The sequence below is a fragment of the Macaca nemestrina genome, chromosome 18 (assembly GCF_043159975.1).
Source record: "Macaca nemestrina isolate mMacNem1 chromosome 18, mMacNem.hap1, whole genome shotgun sequence".
Lineage (NCBI taxonomy): Eukaryota > Metazoa > Chordata > Mammalia > Primates > Cercopithecidae > Macaca > Macaca nemestrina.
The window spans coordinates 3,445,019-3,468,205 of NC_092142.1; the positions used below are offsets into that span (position 1 = coordinate 3,445,019).

General features: G+C 55.6%; 1 protein-coding gene across 3 annotated transcripts; it reads left to right on the top strand.

Moving 5' to 3' along the window:
- The first annotated feature begins 3,491 nt into the window (after window positions 1-3,491).
- Window positions 3,492-18,079, top strand: LOC105467888 (matrix metallopeptidase 25). Of its 3 annotated transcripts, XM_011717695.3 has the most exons (10): window positions 3,492-3,927; window positions 4,340-4,472; window positions 7,247-7,382; window positions 7,492-7,784; window positions 13,950-14,126; window positions 14,226-14,310; window positions 14,447-14,529; window positions 15,099-15,251; window positions 15,329-15,586; window positions 15,751-18,079. In XM_011717695.3, the coding sequence occupies exons 1-10, from the start codon at window positions 3,829-3,831 to the stop codon at window positions 16,020-16,022; spliced, it is 1,689 nt and encodes a 562-aa protein (XP_011715997.2). In that variant the 5' UTR covers window positions 3,492-3,828; the 3' UTR covers window positions 16,023-18,079. The 3 variants fall into 3 exon arrangements, with proteins under 3 accessions (XP_011715997.2, XP_011715998.2, XP_011715999.2); XM_011717696.2 differs by lacking the exons at window positions 3,492-3,927; window positions 4,340-4,472 and adding an exon at window positions 5,114-5,950 and having other exon boundaries at window positions 15,751-18,075; XM_011717697.3 differs by lacking the exons at window positions 3,492-3,927; window positions 4,340-4,472 and adding an exon at window positions 5,857-6,586 and having other exon boundaries at window positions 15,751-18,072.
- The last annotated feature ends 5,108 nt before the right edge of the window (window positions 18,080-23,187 follow it).

A 23,187-nucleotide genomic window follows, 5' to 3' on the forward strand; every position in this document is an offset into this window, starting at 1 on the left:
GCGCAGTCTCAGCTCACTGCAAGCTCCGCCTCCCAGGTTCATGCCATTCTCCTGCCTCAGCCTCCCGAGTAGCTGCGACTACAGGCGCCCGCCACCACGCCCAGTTAATTTTTTTATCTTTTTAGTAGAGACGGGGTTTCACCGTGTTGGCCAGGATGGTCTTGATCTCCTGACCTCGTGATCCACCCGCCTTGGCCTCCCAAAGTGCTGGGATTACAGGCCTGAGCCACCGCGCCCGGCCAGCTTATTTATTTTTAAGACAGGGTCTCACTCTGTCACTTAGCTGGAGTGCAGTGGTGCAGGAACAGCTCACTGCAGCCTCAATGTCCCAGACACAGGTGATCCTCCTGCCTCAGCCTACCAAGTAGCTGGCACTATAGGTGTGCACCACCATTCCCAGCTAATTTGTGTATTTTTTGTAGAGATAGGGTCTCACTATATTGTCCAAGCTGGTCTCGAACGCCAGGGCCCAAGCTATCTGCCTGTGTTGGCCTCCCAAAGTGCTGGGATTACAGGCATGAGCCACCATGCCTGGCCTAACGCATAGGCTTTAATTTATACTAGGTAATAAAGTATCCGACTCCCTTTCTGATGTTTTACAGCTGGCAGCTTTAAAGCCCCTGCCTCTCTTCTCCTTGTGCCCACATCTAGGCAAGCTAATCCGAAGGCCCTGGTGCTCTCTCCCTTGCACTACAGAGGAATTTAAATTAGGAAAGCCCTGACTGGTTGGAAGGGACCTTCATCCCACTTTATCCCCTAACAACAATAAAAGCCCCTCCTTGAATTACTTGAACCTGGGAGATGGAGGTTGCAGTGAGCCTGGATCGTGCCACTGCACTCCAGCCTGGGCGACAGAGTGAGATTCCATTAAAAAACAAAAAACAAAAAACCACACACACACACACACACACACACACACACACACACACACAAAACAACAACAACAAAACCCTCCTTGCTCTCTCAAACCACTTTCAGAGCTGCCTGGGAGCCCACTCTGCTCTCCCAGAAAGCCTCATCGTTGAGTAATCAAACTCTTCTTATTCTCTTGGTGTGCTTGTGGCCTTATTGGTCTCTAATCTGAACCAAATTTGGGACATAGGGTAAATCACAAAACATGCTTCTATCTGCAGAGAGTGAATTTCTTTTTATTTATTTATTTTATTTCTGTATGAACAAATGTTGCCTCTCCTGCAGAGCATCAATTTGTTTATTTCCATTTTTGGTAGAAATGGGGTCTCAGTATGCCGCCCAGGCTGGGTGTCCCTCAAATTCCAGGCCTTAAAGGATCCTCCTGCCTTGGCCTCCCAAAGTGCTGGGATTATAGGTGTGAGTCACCACACACCTGGCTACAGCACAAATTTCATCTGGGCCACACCTGGCCAATACTTGGCATTGTCAGACTTTAAAATTTTGCCAATCTGATGACAAACATGGGATCTGTTATGGAATAAATTGTGCCCTGTCAACATTCCTATGTTGAACCGGGATGGTGGCTCACGCCTGTAATCCTAGCACTTTGGGAGCCTGAGGCAGGAGAACTGGTTGAGCCTAGGAGTTCAAGAAACCCCTGAGCAACACAGGGAGGCCCCATCTCTACCAGAAAAAAAAAAAAAAAAAAAAAAAAAGATGGGCATGGTGGCTTGGGCCAGTAGTCCCAGCTACTTGGGAGGCTGAGACAGGAGGACTGCTTGAACCTAGAAGTTCGAGGATGCAGTAAGCCATGATCACACCACTGCACTCCAGCCTGGGAGACAGAGCAAGACCCCAGCTCGAAACCAACAGACAAACAAAAAACAAAACAAAAACAAACAAAAACACCAGAGAGAGAAGAATAATTTGTATGTTAAAGCCCCAATACCTCAGAATGTGATTGTAGTTGGAGATAGAGCTGATCAAAAAGTGATTAAGTTAAAATGAGGCTTTTAGGGTGGTCCCTTGTAAGATGGCTTTTAGGGTGGTCCCTTGTAACATGATTGACTTCTTACAAGAGGTCGATGGCCGGGGCGGTGGCTCACGCTTGTAATCCCAGCACTTTGGGAGGCCCAGGAAGGCGGATCACGAGGTCAGGAGATGGAGACCATCCTGGCTAACACGGTGAAACCCCGTCTCTACTAAACATACAAAAAATTAGCCGGGCCTGGTGGCAGGTGCCTGTAGTCCCAGCTACTTGGAGGCTGAGGCAGGAGAATGGCGTGAACCCGGGAGGCGGAGTTCGCAGTGAGCCGAGATCGCACCACTGCACTCCAGCCTGGGCAACAGAGCGAGACTCCGTCTCAAAAAAAAAAAAAAAAAAAAAAAAAAAAAAAAAAAAAAAAAGTGGAGACCTCTGAGGTGTGCAGGCACAGGGGAACGACCATCTGCGGGAACAGCAAGAGGACGCCCATCTGCACGCCCAGGAGGAGGCCTCAGGAGAAACCAGCCCCGCAGGCACCTTGATCTTGGCCTTCCAGCTTCCAGAACTGTGAGAACGTAAACTTCTGGTTGAGCCTCCCAGTCCGTGGTGTTTTTTTCTGGCGGCCCCTGCGAGCCGGCGCTGGATCGCAGTGTTTGCCTTTGCATCTCCAGCTCCGCATCCTGCTCGCTGTTTATTTTGTGAGCAGCCCCGGCGGGTGCACCTCAGCTGCTCCAGGACTGAGCAGTTAGTAACTCACACTCGCCCACCCGCCCTCCCCAGGAAGCCTCCCGCCCGCTTCCTCCAGTTCCTTCCCCACCTGTCCGGCCTCCTAGCCCTGTGGTCTCGGCGCGGGAGGGGGTGGCTCGCAGACCCCCAGGTCTCAGCTTCCCGGATCTCCGCCGCCCACTCACTCCCCGGTCTCCGGCTCCCGGCACTGGCCGGCGCTGCGGCTTCCGCGCAGTGGTTGCTGCATTTAAATGTCCGGCACCTGGGGAGACGGGCGCAGTCGCAGAGCAGCTCCTGTTCCCGGGATCTAGAGCGGCCCAAACCCCCGCTTGCCCAAGCCGAGTCCCGCGCGCAGCCCACGTGGGCTGGGGGACTGAGTATCCGGCCCTCTGGCAGCTGCAACCGCGCACAGCTGGAGCTGGCGGGGCAGAGGGCGGACCGGGACCCCTTAGGGAAGGAGGCTTCCTTCCCAGCCTCCTGCTGCCCGGAAATCCCCCCGGCTCTCAGACAACCCGCAGCACCGGTCCTGGGGGGAAGGAGCGGGGCGGGATACAGGGATGGGGAGGGCTGGCTAAGTCGGAGGCCCGGGCCGCCCTCCCCCAGGCCGCGCGGCTTCAAGAAAGCAGAAGCGAACCCTGCCCCGGGGAGTCCCACAGGAGGGGGGATCTAGGAAGAGAAACTTGCGAGCGAGGGAGTTGGAGCCGTGGACCCCCGGCCCCCGCCCGGGCGTCCTGCGTCGGAGGAGGGTCTCTGGGTCGGGCAGGGGCCACCTCTTGGCCCGCCCCTTGTCCCTGGACGTCCGAAGATTGGGCCATTTCCCTTGCCGCGCCCTTACCGCTTATCGGGGTGCGCCCGGCCCGGCCCGCCCCACCCAGCCCTCAGCTCGCGCCCAGAGAGGAGGGGCCGCCGGCGCAGAGCCCCGGGACCCCGAGAGGCTGCGCCGCTCCCGCGTCCTCTCTACCGTCCTGGGATTCCCAGGCCCACCCACCCAGCGGCGCGACCCTGGCCCTCCTGGACCCTCCGTTGACTCCACTGCGCGCTTTCCAGGACCCTCGAACACACCCCAGCCCTCCAGCCCATCCGTCCCTGCTCCGTGCCGGGTGCCCCCGGCCCTCTCCAGACCCGGATCTCTTTCCCCAGGTTCCCGGGGCGGCCCCAGCCAGGCCCCCTTCGAACCCCGCCGGCGGCCAGGGCTGGGGCGCGCCATGCGGCTGCGGCTCCGGCTTCTGGCGCTGCTGCTCCCGCTGCTGCCACCACCCGCGCGCGCTCCGAAGCCCTCGGCGCAGGACGTGAGCCTGGGCGTGGTGAGCGCGGTGTCCGCAGGCTCTTGGGGTCTGCAGTTTCTTGGGGTCTGCAGGGAGATTGAGAGGGAAGCCGGGTCCGGACTCCTGGGTCCGGAGAAAGCAGGGGCAAGATTCCAATATCCAAAGAGTGACTGAGGATGGAGTCTGGGCTCCCAGATTCTTGGTCTGTGGGGAGGTTTGGGGCTGGGATTTGGAGCTCTGGAAAGGAGCTGAGGTGAGGAGCTGAAGTCCAGACAAAGACTGACAAACCCGGGACTGAAGTGGGGACCTCCGGAGGGGAGCAGGCAGGCATCCGGGGCTGGGGCGCTCGGCTCTGAGTGCCTGAGACGGGCAGGGCTGCCAGGATGGTGGTGGGCAGGGAGAGCCCATACTTTTCACCAGCCCACTTCACCTGTCCCCTCCGATGCCCTAGGACTGGCTGACGCGCTATGGTTACCTGCCGCCACCCAACCCTGCCCAGGCCCAGCTGCAGAGCCCTGCGAAGTTGCGTGATGCCATCAAGGTCATGCAGAGGTTCGCGGGGCTGCCTGAGACCGGCCGCATGGGTAGGTGGCCCCCACCCCTCCCCAGCCCTGCCTCTGCATACGGCCTGACCACCGCCCTACAGTCTTTAGACCTCAGCGTGCTCCTGGAACACGGAGCTGTGAAGATGCTGATTTCAGGCCCCAACCCCAGAGGGCCTCAGACATTCATCTCTCCATAAGCATTTATCAAGAACCTGGTGGCTCATGCCTGTAATCCCAGGGCTTTGGGAGGCGGAGACTCAAGGATTGCTTGAGGCCAGGAGTTTGAGACCAGCTTGGCCAACAAAGTGAGACGCCTCCCACTCTCTAAGGATTTTTTTTTTTTTTTTTTTTTTGATACAGAGTTTTGCTCTTGTTGCCCAGGCTGGAGTGCCATGGTAGGATCTTGGCTCACCGCAATCTCTGCCTCCCAGGTTCAAGTGATTCTCCTGCCTCAGCCTCCTGAGTAGCTGGGATTACAGGCATGCGCCACCACGCCAGGCTAATTTTGTATTTTTAGTAGAGAGGGGGTTTCTCCATGTTGGTCAGGCTGGTCTCGAATTCCCGACCTCAGGTGGCCAGCCTCCCAAAGTGCTCGGATTACAGGTGTGAGCCACCGTGCCCAGCCCTCTAAGGATTTTTTTTTTTTTTTTTTTTTTTGAGACGGAATCTCACTCTGTCGCCCAGGCTGGAGTGCAGTGGCGCAATCTCGGCTCCCTGCAAACTCCACCTCCCGGGTTCACACCCTTCTCCTGCCTCAGCCTCCGAGTAACTGGGACTACAGGTGCCCGCCACCCGGCCCGGCTAATTTTTTGTATTTTTAGTAGAGACGGGGTTTCACTGTGTTAGCCAGGATGGTCTCGATCTCCTTACCTCCTGATCCTCCCGCCTTGGCCTCCCAAAGTGTTGGGATTACAGGCGTGAGCCACCGCACCTGGCCTAAAGCCTGATTTTTTTAAACTTAGCCGAGTGTAGTGGCATAGGCCTGTGGTCCCAGCTACTCAGAACGCTGAGGTGGGAAGATTGCTTAAGCTCAGGAGTTCAAGGCTGCAATGAGCTATCATTGCACTACTGCACTCTAACCTGGGCAACACATGGAGATCCAGTCTCTCTAACAAAATATACTTTGAGCATCTCTTAGATGGCATGCCCTTTCAGCTCCAATGGTATAGTGATAAATAAAGTAGGTAAAGTTCCTGCTCTCATGGAGCTAACTTTCTCGAGGGAGAGAGATACAGATCAAGAACATAAATATGCAAGATAATTTCAGATAGTGGTGAGTGTTTGGAAAAAAATAAAATGCTATTGGCACCGAGGGGCTGGTCAGGTTAGGGTAGGTCCCTCTGAAAAGTGTCATATGAGCTGAGACCACAAAGAGGAGGAACCAGCCATGGGAAGATGTGGAAGAAGAATGTCCCGGGCAAGTGCAAAGACCCCATGGCACGCACAAGCTTGTGTGCCTGGAGCGAAAGGAGCATTGAAGAGCTCTGGCGAGAGGCCTCAGCCAAGGGCCCTGAAAGGTGATTGGGGTTGATTCCAACGGTGATTAGCAACTGCGCAAGTGTTCTCAGAAGGGAAGTAACTTGGAACTTGGTATGACTTGCAGTTCTTTTTTTTTTTTTTTTTTTTGACAGAGTCTCACTCTGTTGCACAGGCTGGAGTACAGTGGTGCAATCTCGGCTCACTGCAACCTCTGCCTCCCAGGTTCAAGTGATTCTCGTGCTTCAGCCTCCTGAGCAGCTGGGACTACAGGCACCCGCCACCATGCCCAGCTAATTTTTTTTTTATGTGTAGTCGAGACAGGGTTTTGCCATGTTGGCCAAGCAGGTCTCAAACTCTGAGTCTCAAGCGATCAGCCCACCTTGGCTTCCCACAGTGCTGGGATTACAGGCATGAGCCACTGTGCCCGGCCTTGACTTGCAGTTTTAAGCTTCCTCTGAGTCCTGATGGAGAACGAAAGGCAGGAGCCCTGAGACCAGGCAGAAGATGGCTGCGGAGTCCACACGAGGGATGGTGGCAGGAGGATGGGTGGCATATGTGGCCAGGAGTAGTTAGATTCGGGGTGTATATTTTGGAGGCAGGGCCAAGGAACTCTTCTGTGGGGTTAAGTGGGTAAGAAGAGGGAAATTGAAGGATCTGGCTCACTACAAGGAAAGGTAGGCCCTTTCTCTGTCCTGGTGACTCACGAACAGCCTAGAACAGTGTCTGGCATCTATATGTCCTTCACTACTATTTGCTGTCTCAACAAATGAGGTGCAGTTTGACCTTAATTTGGAAATGAGGCTACTGGGGATGGAGCCTGACTGGGAAAGGGGACCCCGGAGAGACCTAACCCCGGAGGAGGTGGCTTGCCACAGGAGGCCAGAGACCCAGCCGGCCTGGGGACTTTGGACTTAATCTGGGTTTGAGGAGAGCTTTGCAGTGATGGTGTGAGGCCTGCACAGCTCCCAGAGGGTTCCAGCCTCAAAGGTCCTCACTACATACCCAGGGTTCCTTTCTCCAGAGTCTGCCCACCAGGGCCCAGGAAAGCTGGATGCGAAATCCTGGCCTGAGCCTCTGAGCACCACCTGCATGCAGCCAGTTTGTCCCAGGCCAAGTGACGCCACTCCAAAGGGCAGTGGGAATAGCTTGGTAGGAGCTGGCTTCTAGAGACAGACTACCTGGGTTCAAATCTGGGCTGTGGGGCCTTCGAGGACACGTTTCTTAAGCCCTCTGAGCCTCAGTTTTCCCATGTAGAAAGTTGACTGGTGCTATGATTAAGGCAGGCTCTCCTATTGTGCACCCCTTTCCCCCACATCGCCAAATGTCTCCCACAGACCCAGAGACAGTGGCCACCATGCGAAAGCCCCGCTGCTCCCTGCCTGACGTGCTGGGGGTGGCGGGGCTGGTCAGGCGACGTCGCAGGTATGCTCTGAGCGGCAGCGTGTGGAAGAAGCGAACCCTGACATGGAGGTAGGTCCCGGGGCCCACCCACACCCTGGGCCTGCCTGCTGGGCTCCAGCTTTGAATGGCTGCCTACTCCCTCCACGGCTACCCTTACGCCTTGCTCCCCTCTCCCCAGGGTACGTTCCTTCCCCCAGAGCTCCCAACTGAGCCAGGAGACCGTGCGGGTCCTCATGAACTATGCCCTGATGGCCTGGGGCATGGAGTCAGACCTCACATTTCATGAGGTGGATTACTCCCAGGTCCAGGAGCCCGACATCCTCATCGACTTTGCCCGCGCCTTCCACCAGGACAGCTACCCCTTCGACGGGTTAGGGGGCACCCTAGCCCATGCCTTCTTCCCCGGGGAGCACCCCATCTCTGGGGACACTCACTTTGACGATGAGGAGACCTGGACTTTTGGGTCAACAGGTAAAATCTCCTTTCTTATGAGAGATCCTCTTGCCAGGTCTGGTCTCGGTCAGAATAAGTTTTCTGGGAGGCTGAGGCGGGCGGATCACAAGGTCAGGAGATCGAGACCATCCTGGCTAACACGGTGAAACCCCGTCTCTACTAAAAATACAAAAAATTAGCTGGGCGCGGTGGCGGGTGGCCTGTAGTCCCAGCTACTCCGGAGGCTGAGGCAGGAGAATGGCGTGAACCCAGCGGAGCTTGCAGTGAGCCGAGATCGCGCCACTGCACTCCAGCCTGGGCCACAGAGCCAGACTCCGTCTCAAAAAAAAAAAAAAAAAAAAAAAAAAAAAACACAAGGTCTCGCTCTGTTCCTTAGGTTAGAGTGCAGTGGTGCAATCAGAGCTAACTGCAACCATGAACTTCTGGCTCAAGCAATCCTCCCACCTCAGTCTCCAGAGTAGCTGGAATCACTGGTGCACACCTTCATACCTGGCCTTTTTTTTTTTTTTTTTTACCTTTTGTAGAAACAGGATCTCATTATCTTGCTCAGGCTGGAGTGCAATGGCACGATCATAGCTCACTTCAGCCTTCACCTCCTGGGCTCAAGCAATCCTCCTTCCTCGGCCACCCATGTAGCCAGGACCACAGATGTGCACCACCACACCTGGCTAGTTTTAAAATTTTTTGTAGAGACCAGGCTTCACTGTGTTGCCAGGGCTGGTCTTGAACTCCTGGGCTCAAGTAATCCTCCCATCTTGGTCTCTCAAGGCGTTGGGATTATAGGCATGAGCCACCACTCCTGGCCAATAATTAGGTTTAAGTTATATTTATTGATGGAGGCTCTATCATCTAGGGGGTCTCCAGAGAAACAAAACCAATAAGATGTGTGTGTGTGGGATGTGTCTGTGTGTGTATGTGTGTGTGGGGAGGGGTGTGTGTGTGTGTGTGTGTGTGTGTGTGTGTGTATGTAAAGAGATTTATTTTAAGGAATTGGCTCATGTGATTGTAGGGGCTAGCAAGTCCAAAATTTGTATGGCAGGCTGGCAACTCTGGATTTCAGTGACAGTCTGGAGGCAGAATTCCTTCCTCTCCAGAAAACCTTAGCTTTTGCTCTCAAGGCCTTGAACCGATTGGCTCTGCCCCCGCCCCACCCCCAGCCACAGTATGGAGCATGATCTACTTGACTTAAGGTCAACTGATTGTAGATGTTAATTGCATCTACAAAGCACCTTCACCATAGCATCTAGACTGGTGTTTCACCAACCAGCTGGGCACGACAGCTGGGCCAAATTGACCATCACAGAGGCCTAGCAGGTGCCTAGCTCCAATGCAGAGCTGGGGGCTTACAGAGATGAAAACCAATCTCTACCTGGCAGCTGAGTCAGAAGAGTGACTGGCAATGACAAAACCCACAGTGACACAGCTGCACAGAGTCCCAGCAGAGGAAGTCCTCAAGCCTGCAGGGGCTCAGAGATGTTGGCCCAAAGCTCTTGGGCAAGAGGAGGCTTCCTAGAAGAGATGACTTCATTCCCTCAATATATATATGAATATAGGCCGGGCGCCATTGCTTCCGCCTGTAATCCCAGCACTTTGGGAGGCACAGGCAGGCAGATCACTTGAAGTCAGGAGCTTGAGACCAGCCTGACCAACATGTTGAAACCCCGTCTCTACTAAAAAATAAAAAAATTAGCCGGGTGTGGTGGCACACACCTGTAATCCCAGCTACTGGAGAGACTGAGGCAGGAGTATCTATTGAATCCAGGAGGCAGAGGTTGCAGTGAGCCGAGATCGTGCCACTGCACTCTAGCCTGGACAACAAGAGCAAAACTCCATCTCAAATATATATATATGTGAATATCCACACATACACACTGAGCGCCTACTAGCACAAGACCAGACATACAGGGTTCCGCTCTCCCCGGGCACACAGGGTTGAGATCCAATAGGAAGGCAGCGAGTCAGCTCAGTCAAGGGTACGAGGAGCCAGTGAACAGGGAAATGACCCGGGACATCTGAGGCCGGACGCCAAAACTATGGCATCAGTAGGGAGACTGCAGAAGGTGGCAGGTCCCAGATCACCAAGGACCTTGAAAGCATGTGGAAGACTGTTCAGTTGGGGAATCATTAAGGGGTTTTGCATTCTGGAACTATCATCAACTTCAGCGGGGTCCGGGGGTAGGATAGAGGCAGGGAGGCAGGAAGTTCTCGCACGGTCCAGGCAGGAGATGGTGGAGTGTGCTCCCGGGGAAGGGGGCAGTGAATGGATCTAAGGGAGGTTCAGTTAGGATGGGCACGGATTGAGATCTGGCTGGATCCTGGTGACAGGAGAGATGACGCTGGGGCCTTTGGAGGATGGTGTCCTAGTGGTGCTGTTAATGCAGGTGGGAGAGTGGGAGAGGGAGGAGCAGGCTTGCAGAAGGCAGGCATGAGTGCAGTTCTGGGTGGGAGTCTGCAGAGCTCCGGGCTGGCCATGCAGGTGGGGCCCAGGAAGTTGAGGATCCTGCCCTAGAGCTTGGTCTCCTCTGTCTGAGGTCAGGTTCCCTAGAGGTGGAGCTCCAGAGGGAAATTCTTGTGCAAGCAGTTTCTCAGGGGCCGTGTGCTAAGGGGGATGGTAAGCAGGAACAGTCTAGAAGCTGAGTGAGGATGTGGTCTCAGCTGGAGAGGAGCCTGATCCCACGGGAGCTCTGCAGCAGGGATGGCAATGCCAGGGAGGCGATCCCGCCTGAGGCCAGGCCCAGCTCTTTGTAGCCCCATATTAACTACATTGGCTGTGGGCTGCTGGGGAGCCTGAGTGACGGGGGGAGAGGGGAAGCCAGGGAGGTGCCTAGGTCCTGCGGAGGGCTTGGGCGAGGCAAAAGCTGGGGAGGCTGTGTGCCGCAACATTAACATGTGGGCTTCAGCCAGGCGTGGAGGCACATGCTTGTAGTCCCAGCTACTCAGGAGGCTGAAACGGGAGGATTGCTTGAGTCAGGGAGGTTGAGACTGTAATGAGCTGTGTTCACACCACTGCACTGCGGCCTGGGTGACACAGTGAGACCCTGTCACACACAAAAGGAGGATGTGGGCTTCAAAGTTGAATTCAAGTAAGTCAGGGTTCTTCCCCTCGTAATGAATAACTTCCTTCACCTCATTGTCTCAGGTTCCTTGCCTGAGAAATGCAAGGAGAATGGTGCCTGCTGGTGGCATGGGCTTGCCAATGAAATGAGCGATTCACCCGTGCCTCTCAGCACAGGGCCTGCCCCGGGCCACATAGTGTGCATTGCCATCTGCTGTCAGAGCTGGGCTAGTGGCCGCCTTGAGAGCCAGCAGTCCATGGGGGCTGGCAAGCTTCTGGGAGGAAAGGGTGGAATGTGACGGTCAGATACAGAGCTACAGAGAACCCCACCATGAAGGGGTAGGTGACATCAACAGAGATGGAGAAAGACTGAGCCCAAAGGTGATCAACAACAAGAGTGAAGGAGGAAGTGGTCAGCCGTGGCTGGGACAAAAACAAGCCCAGTAAATTACATTGGCTTGTATTTGGTCATCCAGGGACAAAGTCACCTTTTTAGTGCCTGTAGACCCAGCGCATTGGGGAAGAATTTAGGCCACAGTGGGCTTAGGCATGAGAGGAGCAGAGGAAGTGAAGATTGAGTTGAGACCACTGGCTGGAGAACTTGACTGGGAAGGGAGGGCAGAGAGCCGCGTGGGGTGAGGGGAGGGAATAGGTCCAATGAGCATCTTAGGATGAGGGAGTTGTGAGCACTGAACACTGGATGAGCTGATACAAAGAAGGGGTCAGGGATGGATAGACTGACAGATGCATGCACAGAGGCAGGGATGGATAGACTGACAGATGCATGCACAGAGGCAGGGATGGATGGATGGACAGATGCACGCACAGAGGCAGGGATGGATGGACAGATGCATGCACAGAGGCAGGGATGGATGGACGGACAGATGCATGCACAGAGGCGGGGGATGGATGGATGGAAGGATACATGTCCAGAGGCAGGGATGGATGGGTGGGTAGATTGGATGGACAGATGAGGGTAGGTTGTTCTTGTCCTGGAGGAGGTGATCCAGGCTAAGTCCTCACACTGAGCACAGCAAGAGGCAGGAGGTGAGCATGGGGAGATGCAGCTGTGTGCCCCAGTGCACCGGAAGTTACAGATAACATTGATGTCCTGTCTTGATGAAACAGGAAACACATTTATCATCTGAGAATTGGGGGCTGGGGTTGACTGGAAGCTCGAGGGGCTGTGAGCCTGCCATGGGACTGAGGGAAGCGTGCAGGAGCTGCCTGCCAGAGCCTGGGGCAAGGATGATAGGAGGTACTGGGGCCCCTGTGGACTGCCCTCTGAGAATCTCGTAGGGCTGGGGCTGCACAGTTGTGGTTGTGTAATTTCCCCGAGATGCATGGCGTGACAAGGGTGCAGGAAGGGGTGCAGGGTCCGGAAGCTCAGTATGGCCAAGGAGAGACAAGGCAGGGAAGAAGGTGAGAGATGAATGATATCGCTCTGATTGAAACACCAAACTTCCCCCAGTTTCTCAGAAAAAGAACTCAGAGCAACAAGAGAACCTACAGTCGACAGGGAAATTCATCAGTGCAGATGTGATTTGACCAAGACCATTGAAACCCCTGATGAAAGGCAGGCCGGCAGAGCCAGGGTACCTGGCCATCTACCTTGAAGTCTCTGTGCCTCAGTTTCCTCCTCTGTAAAATGGGCTTAGGAGACAGGTTTGGTGAGAAGTGAATGAAAACGTGTTTGCTACCCCTCTTAGGACTCACGTTTCATGCTTAGACGCTCAGCAAGTGGCTTTAGCGAGTACGATAAGTTTGCTTTTCAGTTCACCAGGTCGTTACCTACGAGCCTGCCCTGAACAGTGCTGACCTTAGTTGGAGATGGCCATGAAACTCATCCGCATGGGGCCATCGGGGCCTCCCTGTGGTGCTGCGGGGCTGTGTCTCTGTCTTGGTCTCTTCTGGCCTCTCAGCAGCCGGAGCAGGAGGCAGCAGGCGGCTCACCAGTTGATGAGGAGCTGGGCTTCAGCCAGGCTGGCGTGTGAATCCTCTGGGTCCTGGCGGTCCTGAGCGCCTGAGCTGAATCTGGAGGGAAGAGGCTGCTGTGGTGGGAAGAGGCTGGGAGTGAGGCCGGGTGCTGGGGCCAGCAGGCTGTGGTCTGAGAGTGCCTGCTAGAGGAGCTCTGTGTTCCCAAGGAGATGCAGGAAGACTTGGGGTGGGGGTGGTACAGGGTAGGATGAGGAGGGGTAGAGGCTGTGGACAGGAAGATGGGGAGGGGGGATGGAGGACTCAAGGAATGTAAGGGGTATGACTTGAGGAGGGATGGGGGTAGGAATGGGGTAGGAGGCAGGAATGGGAGAAGGTCTTGGGTCAAGGACATGGACCTACATCCCCAGCGGATGGGGGTGGCAAGGGGGAGAGGGGTGGGAGTCGCTGACCATAGACTGTAGCTGGGAGGAGGGGATGCTCCCAGGGCTGGGGCTGTCTGCAGAGAATGGCACGCACCTTGTAGGCTCCTGCCCTCGCCCCACCGCCCTCTCAAGTTTCTTTTATTTTCTGTTTTCTTTTTTTGAGACGGAGTCTTGTTCTGTCGTCCAGGCTGGAGTGCAATGACACGGTCATGGGTCACTGCAGCCTTGACCTCCCGGGCTCCAGCAATACTCCTGCCTCCCTGCCTCAACCTGGGACCTGAGTAGCTGGGACTACAGGCGTGCGCCACCATTCCTGGCTAATTTTTTTATTTTTATTTTTATAGGGATGGGGATCTCCTTATGTTGTCCAGGCTGGTCTTGAACTCCTGGGCTCAAGCTATCCTCCCACCCAGGACGCCAAAAGTGCTGGGATTATAGGTGTGAGTCACCACATCCAGCTCCTCCCCTCAAACTTCTGTGCAAAAAGTGCTCCCTTCCCAGAGGAGGGGCTCCATCTGTGTGTAAGGTGGCCTCTTCCTCTGCGTGTTCTCTGGGTCTTTTCAGCCTTGTGGTCCAGTGTCCAGCACAGCCATGCTGACTGGGTGACGAGACAGGGATGATGGAGAGTTCGGGGGGGTCCCGGGCAGAGGAGGCTGGGGCCACCTCTGGAGGGTGTCCTGCTGTTCCATAGCCGCACTCGCAGGGCCTTCCTGTGCCCCCTTTCCCCAGGCAGGGGCAGCCTCAGCTTCCGTCCACTTTCTCCTGCAGACGGCGAGGGGACGGACCTGTTTGCCGTGGCTGTCCATGAGTTTGGCCACGCCCTGGGCCTGGGCCACTCCTCAGCCCCCAACTCCATTATGAGGCCCTTCTACCAGGGTCCGGTGGGCAACCCTGACAAGTACCGCCTGTCTCCGGATGACCGTGATGGCCTGCAGCAGCTCTATGGTAGGAGGAGAGGGACCCGCCGTGAAACCATCATTGCCACATCCAGTGTCCTCTGCAGCAGGCCAGGGGACCCACACTTGCTTGACTCTTTCCCCACAGGGAAGGCACCACAAACCCCATATGACAAGCCCACAAGGAAACCCCTGGCTCCTCCTCCCCGGCCCCCAGTCTCACCCCCAGACAGGTGAGTCCCCCACTAAATGGGTGACCTTGGGTGACCAGCTGCCCAGCCTCAGTGTCCTCTGAGATGGGGATGGTGGGAGTCTCCGCCTTGGAGGAAACAAGCCCCCTACCCCGCTCACCTTTCCTTTCCTCCCCAGCCCATCCTTCCCCATCCCTGATCGATGTGAGGGCAATTTTGACGCCATCGCCAACATCCGAGGGGAAACTTTCTTCTTCAAAGGTGAGTCATTTCATGTGGCCTCATGTATGTTGGCTTCCTGCCCACTTCAGTGACCCACTGGGGTTGTGGGCTTACCCTGGAAGTGGAACTTTTTTCTTCTTCTTTGAGACAGAGTCTTGCTTTGTTGCCTGGGCCGAAGTGCAGTGGTGTGATCATGGCTCACTGCAGCCTCAAAATACGGGGATCAAGTGATCTTCCCACCTCAGCCTTCCTAGTAGCTGGGACCACAGGCACATGCCAACATGCCTTGCTAGTAATTTATTTTTTTATTTTGTAGAGATGGGGTCTCACTATATTGTCCAGGCTGGTCTCAATCTCCTGGCTCAAGTGAGTCTCCATTGTCAGCCTCCCAATGTGCTGGCATTACAGGTCTGAGCCACCAGGCACGGCCCTGGGACTTTTAGTGCTAAAAAGGGAAAAGTCCCAGGCAGGCCAGGATGGGCTGGTCACCCTAGATCCATTGCGCCCTTGATTTCCAGATGGGACCCCTCCCTACCCAGCCACACACGCTGCGGGAGGAGACCTCCTGCTGTCTCATGCCTTCCTGTGAACCCCTTTGTGCCCTGCAGGCCCCTGGTTCTGGCGCCTCCAGCCCTCTGGACAGCTGGTGTCCCCGCGGCCTGCGCGGCTGCACCGCTTCTGGGAGGGGCTGCCTGCCCAGGTGAGGGTAGTGCAGGCCGCCTATGCCCGGCACGGAGACGGCCGAATCCTTCTCTTCAGCGGTGAGTGGGGCCGGCCGTGGAGCGCGCTGGGGCCGGCGCGGGGAGCCCACGCTGACCTCCCGGCCTCCGCTCTGCAGGGCCCCAGTTCTGGGTGTTCCAGGACCGGCAGCTGGAGCGCGGGGCGCGGCCGCTCACGGAGCTGGGGCTGCCCCCCGGGGAGGAGGTGGATGCCGTGTTCTCGTGGCCACAGAACGGGAAGACCTACCTGGTCCGCGGCCGGCAGTACTGGCGCTACGATGAGTCGGCGGCGCGCCCGGACCCTGGCTACCCTCGCGACCTGAGCCTCTGGGAAGGCGCGCCCCCCTCCCCTGACGATGTCACCGTCAGCAACGCAGGTGGGAAGCGCGGTGACCTGCGGGTTACTGGGCCTTGCGTGGGGAGAGGGGTGTGGGGAATGGGGACATGGAGACCACCCTGCGGGGATGGGGGTCCTTGGGCAGCGGGGAGGGGGGGCGGGGCGGGGCGGGGCGGGACCGGGACTCAAGCTCTGCTCTCCCAGGTGACACCTACTTCTTCAAGGGTGCCCACTACTGGCGCTTCCCCAAGAACAGCATCAAGGCCGAGCCGGACGCCCCCCAGCCCATGGGTCCCAACTGGCTGGACTGCCCCGCCCCAAGTTTTGGTCCCCGCGCCCCCAGGCCCCCCAAAGCGACCCCCGAGTCCAGAGCCTGCGATTGTCAGTGCGAGCTCAACCAGGCCGCAGGACGGCGGCCCGCTCCCCTCCCGCTGCTCCTCTTGCCCCTGCTGGTGAGGGTGGTCGCCTCCCGCTGATGAGGGGAGCGATCCAGACGGAACAGCGCCCGCCACGGCCGAGTCCCCCGCAGCTGGACCTGGTCGGGGGTTGTGAGGCGCTGGGGGGAGGCCCCTTGTCTGTTCCCACAGACGGGGGCTTGGGCGCGGACTAAGCAGGGTGGATCTCCCGCGCAGGGGCGGCGGCAGCGGGAACTGGTCGCCCTGGCGCTGGGCTCAGTCTCCGCTGGATCTCCCGCCCCCTGCGATGCCACCTGAACCGGCCGCCAGGGGGCGCGCGCGCGCTTGGTCCACGTGTCGGTCACCGCCCCCGTCGTTCTCTCGCGGCAGCTGCCCGGGGGATAGGACCGAGCCCGGGGAGGACAAGGGGCGGGCCTGCGGCCTCACCCGGAGGGTCGGCGGTCCCTGGCCGCGAGCTGCCCCCGAAGGACTGTCCTTTTCCAGGAAAAGGCAGCTTTTCTCGGAGCGCAGTCCCGGGACTCTCCGCAGCCCCGCCCTGCCTGGCCACTGTGCCTGGCGTTCCTGGGTCGTTAGAGGACAGGCTTTACTGCGAAGCTGGGCCCTGCCCTCTCCCACCCGCAGTTTCTCACCCCGTTCTGCTTCCACGATGCCCCTCTACAGTCATTGCCACATTGGTGGGAACCTGGGACCCAGACCCGGAACCAGCCCAGATACCACCCTTGAGGACACATGCGCCACGTCCTGGGTGGTGGCATCAGTGGCTGGAGGGATGATCCTTGCTCTCCAGACCCTGTTAACCTTGTTTCCATTCCTCCCCTGCCACCCGTCTCCTCCTCCTCAGGCCACCCAGCCTGGGCACCTCCCTGGGCCCAGAACTGCCTCCCATTGAATGGAGCACCCTTCTATCCCCAAGAACCCCTTCCCTGCTTGCACCCTGGAGAGAACAGCTTAACTCCCATCAACTCAATGCTGGTGGAAAGACAGGGACGAACCGTGGCTCAGGCCTGGTCATTGCCCCCTCAGCACTCTCTCCTGGAAGGCCTTTGTTCTAGAGTGAGGGGTGGGTGGAACCTGGGGGCACCTGATTCACCCTGTCCCTACTCCCCACAGTTTTAGGATCTAAATGATTGCCTCTGGAACTATTTTTCTAGGCTATCCCACATCAGGATCACTGGGAAATTTAAGTTTGCAGATCCCACACCTCACCCTGAATCCTCACTCAGGGTGGGGTCAGGAATCTGCATTTTAACTAGTTTCGGGGATTGTGGGGGGCAGTAGCTGACTGTCTCGTGGCGTTTCTGTGGCTCTGAAGTGTTCCCCCATCCCAGGACCAATCTCTTCATATCTTCTCTACAGAGCCACACTGACGGCCTGACCCCCATGGGTAGTCACTTAGGGGCCACTTCCTAAGTTGCTGTCCAGCCTCCATGACCCCCTAGTGCTTCCTGGAGCTGAGGCTGTGGGCAGCCATCCCCGCGACCAGGGAAGGGGTTCCCCCAATTTCTCATACAAACAGATCAGCATGAGGACAGAGGCAGGAGACTTTGGTCAGTCAGTTACCTGGAAATTCTGGGCTTCTGAGAAACGATTTGGGCCTCTGTCAGTTTCTTTTCCATGTATGAGGAGGGAGAAATTTGTATTTTAGAAACTTATTCATCCCAGTCAGGACAATAAAAATGAATGGACAAAAAGCCCTTTCATTCTTCTGAGCACTGATGGACTTAGGGAGAAGTGTGGTGGCGGGAACTGGACGACCTGAATCTCCCTGCTTTGCAGAAGAAGGAATCCAGGGTTGATGGGGAATCTAAGAAGGAAGAGTGGGGCTGGGTGTGGTGGCTCACACCTTAATCTTAGCATTTTGGGAGACCAAGGCAGGCAGATCATTTGAGGTCAGGAATTTGAGACCAGCCTGGCCAACATGCAGAAATCCCATCTCCACTAAAAATAGAAAAAAAAAATTAACCAGGCATGGTGGTGCATGTCTGTAATCCCAGCTATTAAGGAGCCTGAGACAGGAGAATCTCTTGAACCTGGGAGAGGGAGGTTGCAGTGAGCCAAGATCTCATGATTGCACTCCAGCCTGGGCAACAGAGCGAGACTCCGTCTCAAAAAAAATAATAATAAAATAAAATAAAAAGAAGAAGAAAAAGAAGAAAGAAGAGTGGGAGGAAGAAGTAGAGAGGAACCCAAAAGTTGGTTATGGGGCACCTGGAGGACAGTCGGCCACTGTGGAATTGAGACTGCCTCATGGCTCCATGTAGACTTCCAGAGCCTTTAAAATTTTATAACTGCTACACAAAAATGTCATGTCAAAGCAATTATTTTTATTTTTAAAATGTTCTCATAATCAAAATTTCAAACTTTTGTGCTTCAAAGGACATAATCCAGAAAGTTGGAAAGAGGCTGGGCGCAGTGGCTCATGCCTATAATCCAAACACTTCGGGAGGTCATAGTAGGAGGATGGCTGGAGCCCAGGATTTCAAGACCAGCCTGGGCAACATAGTGAGACCTTGTCTCTACAAAATAATCCAAAAATTAGCCGGGCGTGGTGGCGACTCGAGTCTGTAGTCCCAGCTACTCAGAAGGCTAAGAGGAGAGAATCACTTGAAGGCGGGAAGTCTTGGCAACGATGAGCTGTGATCACACCACTGCGCTCCACCCTGGGCAACAGATCTGTCTCAAAAAAAAAAAAAAAAAAAAAAAAAAAAAGGCCAGGTGCGGTGGCTCACACCTGTAATCCAGGCACTTTGGGAGGCTGATGCAGTCGTTTGAGAGGCAGGTGTCACTTGAGGTCGAGAGTTTTAGACCAACTGGCCAATATGGTGAAACCCCATCTCTACTAAAAATACAAAAATTAGCCGGGTGTGGTGGCGCATGCTTGTAATCCCAGTTACTTGGGAGGCTGAGGCAGGAGAATCGCTTGAACTCGGGAGTTGGAGGTTGCAGTGAGCCAAGATCATGCCATGGCACACCAGCCTGGGCGACCAAGTGAGACTGTATCCAAAAAAAAAAAAAAATTGTCACATGATACCATTTCAGCCCACTAAGATAGCTAGAATTAAAAAGACCCAGAGCATAACAAATGTTTCTGAGGATGTGGAGAAACAAGAACCCTCGCACACTGCTGCTGGGAATGTAAAATGACAGACATTTTGAAAAATGGTCTGGCTGTTCCTCAAAAGGATAAAAACACATTTACCATGTAACCCAGCTATTCTTCCCCTTCATACATATCCAAGAGAAGTGAAAACATATGTCTGCACAGAAACTTGTGCGTGAATGTTCACAGTAGCATTATTCAGCATAGCCAAAAAGTGGAAAGAACCCAAGTGTCCTTTGACGGGTAAATGGAGAAACCGCTTGTGGTCTATCCACACAGTAGAATATTATGCAGCCAGAAAAAAGGAATGAAGGACTGATCCATGTTACAACACAGATGAACCTCAAGAACACGATGCTCAGTGAAAGACACTAGACACAGAAGGTCACCTAGTATGTAATTCTACTTACAGGAAACGTGTGGGGGAGATGCATCCATTGAGTGAGAAAGCAGATGAGGCCTGACTCAGTGGCTCACGCCTGTAATCTCAGCACTTTGGGAGACCGAGGCAGACAGATCACTTGAGGTCAGGAGTTCGAGACTCCTTGGCAACATGGTGAAACCCCGTCTCTACTAAAAGTACAAAAATTAGCTGGTTGTTGTGGCATGTGCCTGTAATCCCAGCTGCTCGGGAGGCTGAGTCAGGAGAATTGCTTGAACCCGGGAGGCAGAGGTTGCAATGAGTTGAAATCGTGACACTGCACTCCAGCCTAGACAACAGAGGGAGACTCTGTCTAAGAAAAAAAAGAAAAAGTAAAAGAAAGTAGATGAGTGGTTGTCCAGGGAAATGAGGACTGGTGGTGATCTCAGAGGGGCAGAATTTCTCTTAGAAGTGATGAAAATGTTCTAAAATGGGTTGTGGTGATAGCTGCACAGTTCTGTGCTTTAAATTGCACAGGTCAGTGAGTGAATTGCTTTGCCTGTGAATTGCATCACCGTAAAGCTATAAAAACAAGGTACAGTCTGGATGGATCCCAAGATGCCTTCGGATGGTGGCCTTTGTGAGAGTCATGGAGGGTCTAGGATTGGGGGGCATGGAGAGACAGTCTCTTGGAGCTGAAGCCTAGAGCATGACTTAGCTGGTGCAGGAGTGGCCTCCTTCTCTCCTGCCCTGGGAGAGGCTCCGCCCACTACTCCCCACTTCCCCCATGAAACCAGCTGTGTCTTTGTGCCAGGAAGACTGGGTGTAGAAGGTGACTGTCTCAGTGGAGCTGGGTCATCTCAGGTGGGGAGTTGGGGTTTCTGAAGGTGAGGACCCTCTGGGGAGGAGGGTGCTTCTCTGAGACACTTTTCCTCACACCTGTTCCTCGCCAGCGGGCCCTGGCTCCTGGAACTTTTGGCCGCCATGTGCTTCATGAAGGTGAGTGAGAGGATGCGTGTGTTTTGTGGGCATGTCTGAAAACAGACCGTAAGGGTGCGGGTGCCCTCAGTATTTCCCGAGGTGCCTGTGTGTCAGGGCTCAGTCAGGGACGCCCAGTGGCAGGAGGATAGTGATGGGGTGAGAGTGTCACTGGAGGCGCTGGAGGTCACATCTGTCGGGGGCGCTGAAGAATGGCAGGGGTGCAGATGAGAGGGAGCACCTGTCCCAGGAGCCCCTCACAGCGCAGAAAGCCCGGGGCAGGGATGGGGCAGGGCTCTCCTGGAAACGACTCAGAGAACGATCCTCTCAGAGGCTGGCTCAGCTGGGCAGGCCCAAGAGTAGGGCCTGTGTGGGTCCGGGTGTCTCTTCCTCCTTTCCTGGGTTCCCTCCGACCTCTCATTCTCTACCACTGCCCCACCCCAAATGTGAGGCACAGCACACCCTCCAGGGAGCTCTGCGGCCTGTGCCAATGGGTGAAACCCCGTCTCTACTAAAAATATAAATAGCTGGGAGTGGTGGCGTACACCTGTAATCTCCACTACTAGAGGGGCTGAGGTGGAGAATCGCTTGAACCCAGGAGGTGGAGGTTGTGCTGAGCAGAGATTGCACGATTGCTCTCCAGCTTGAGCAACAAGAATGAAACTCCATCTCAAAACAAAACAAAACAAAGCAAAACAAACAAGAAAAGCGTCAGATCTCGTGAGAACTCACTCCCTTTCACCAGAACAGCATGGTGGGAAGTGCCCCCATGATCCAATCACCTCCTACCACGTCCTTCCCTTGACATGTGGGGATTACAATTCCAGATGAGATTTGGGTGGGACACAGAGCCAAACCGTCTCAATTGCACCCCGGATGTGCTGACCCCTGTGATTTCCCCAAGTGTGGGACACCCGGCTGCATAATTTGTGGTAGTGGGGTACTGCACTCATGCTTTCCCCTGAAAACAATAAAATAAAATAACAGTTGCTTAAATGGAATCAGGTGCGTATCTCCAGGCTTCTCTGACAGGCAGGCACAGGGAGGCAGGGGGCCCAGTAGTGACAGCAGAGACTGTGGCTCCGATGGACCTACCCAGGTTCTAGATGTGGAAGAGCAAGGCCAGGCCCCTGACTTTCTTACTGATAATGGTGCATGGGTCTCCGTGCCCTAGTGGGTTGGTTGAGGACTAGAGGATTTCAGCCTGGTGTGTCCTTGATCACAGAGCTGGAAGCACAGAACTCCTCCCTGATCGCCACCCCTGGGCCCCCGGCGTGAGGGGACTTTGGCCCCCACATCTTTCTTGTCATGACTCCCTCTTCCGTCCTCATCCCCCGGGCAGGGCTGGGGCCACAAATTCTCCTTGGTTTTCTCCCAAGATCAAGGGCCCCAGGGGCTGAGGCAGAGGGGACTCCGGAGTCCCCCACCAGGCCCTGGTTTCAGGGGAGAGGCAAGAAGGCAGGGGTCAGATCTCTGGGCCTGAGGCCTCAGCACCCTGCAGTTGCAGAGCCCGGGGCAGCCAGGAGGAATGACTGGGAGGGCACTTCTCACCATTTCGGAGGCCACGCTCAACTGGCCCTGCAGAGGCTCCCGTCGTCCTCCACTTCCTGCCTCTGCTTACTCACACAGACCAGCCTACCCCATTTAGGGGAGGCTTGGCAGCCAGCAGCAGCTGGTGAGATAAAGATAGGGTTGGGGGCCCTGTCCTGTTCTGTCCCATCCTATCCTGGGGTTCCATGACTCTTGCCTTTGGGCTGAGGAGGAAGGAGGAAGGGGAAATGGGCCACGGCTTGGGGAAGAGCAAACACCCACAGGGAGGCTCCCTGAGCAGCTCTCCTAGGGCTGAGCCTGTGGTCTGGGAGGGACACTGGGGTGTGCTCAAGGGTGTGGGGGGCTTGGGGACCAGGAACACTGCTGGAGGTCAGTATGCCCCTCCCTGGTCTGCCCTTTCAGAGCATTGGATGCACTCTTGAGTTTCGGAGCAAGCCCTCCTTGGCTCCAACCTAGAGCCCAGCTGGGGAAACAGCAGGACAGCAACCCTGACAGTCACCTTTGGTGGCCCTGGTCACTCTGAGGGGCCCTGCTTGCTTCCAGCCCCTGTCCCAGCAGCTCCTGCAGGGCTGAGGGAGGTGACCAGGGGGAAGGAAAGGTGTCACCAGGCTCTCTGGACCCTGCTGCCCCCAGCCTTCCTGAGGAAGGAGGCAGCTGGATCCAGAGTTCTCTCTGCAGAGCCTCAAAGGGCCCCACAGGCTTTCTTCCTCCGCATCCTGCAGAAACCTCTGATGTCCCTTTATCCTGGAAGGACTGTCTCTGGTCTGAGACCCCAGCTCTGAGGGGCCGCCCATGGCCCAACCCTGGCCCCGCCTCTCCTTACCCTGTGCCACATGCTGGGATCTCCTGTCCACCACTGCTCAAGTTTTTTGTTTTGTTTAGTTTTTCTGAGACAGAGTTTCACTCTTGTTGCCCAGGCTGGAGTGCAATGGCACAATCTCTGCCTCCTGGGTTCAAGCAATTCTCCTGCCTCAGCCTCCCAAGTAGCTGGGATTACAGGCATATGTCACCACGCCCGGCTAATTTTGTATTTTTAGTACAGACGCGGTTTCTCCATGTTGGCCAGGCTGGTCTCTAACTCCTGGCCTCAGGTGATCCACCCACCCCGGCCTCCCAAAGTGCTGGGATTATAGGTGTGAGCCACCGCGCCCAGCTGCTCAAGTTCTTTCCACCATTTCCCCAACCTCTCCAGTGACTCCGTGTCCCCCTTGACTCACCCTTCATGTCCCCCTTGG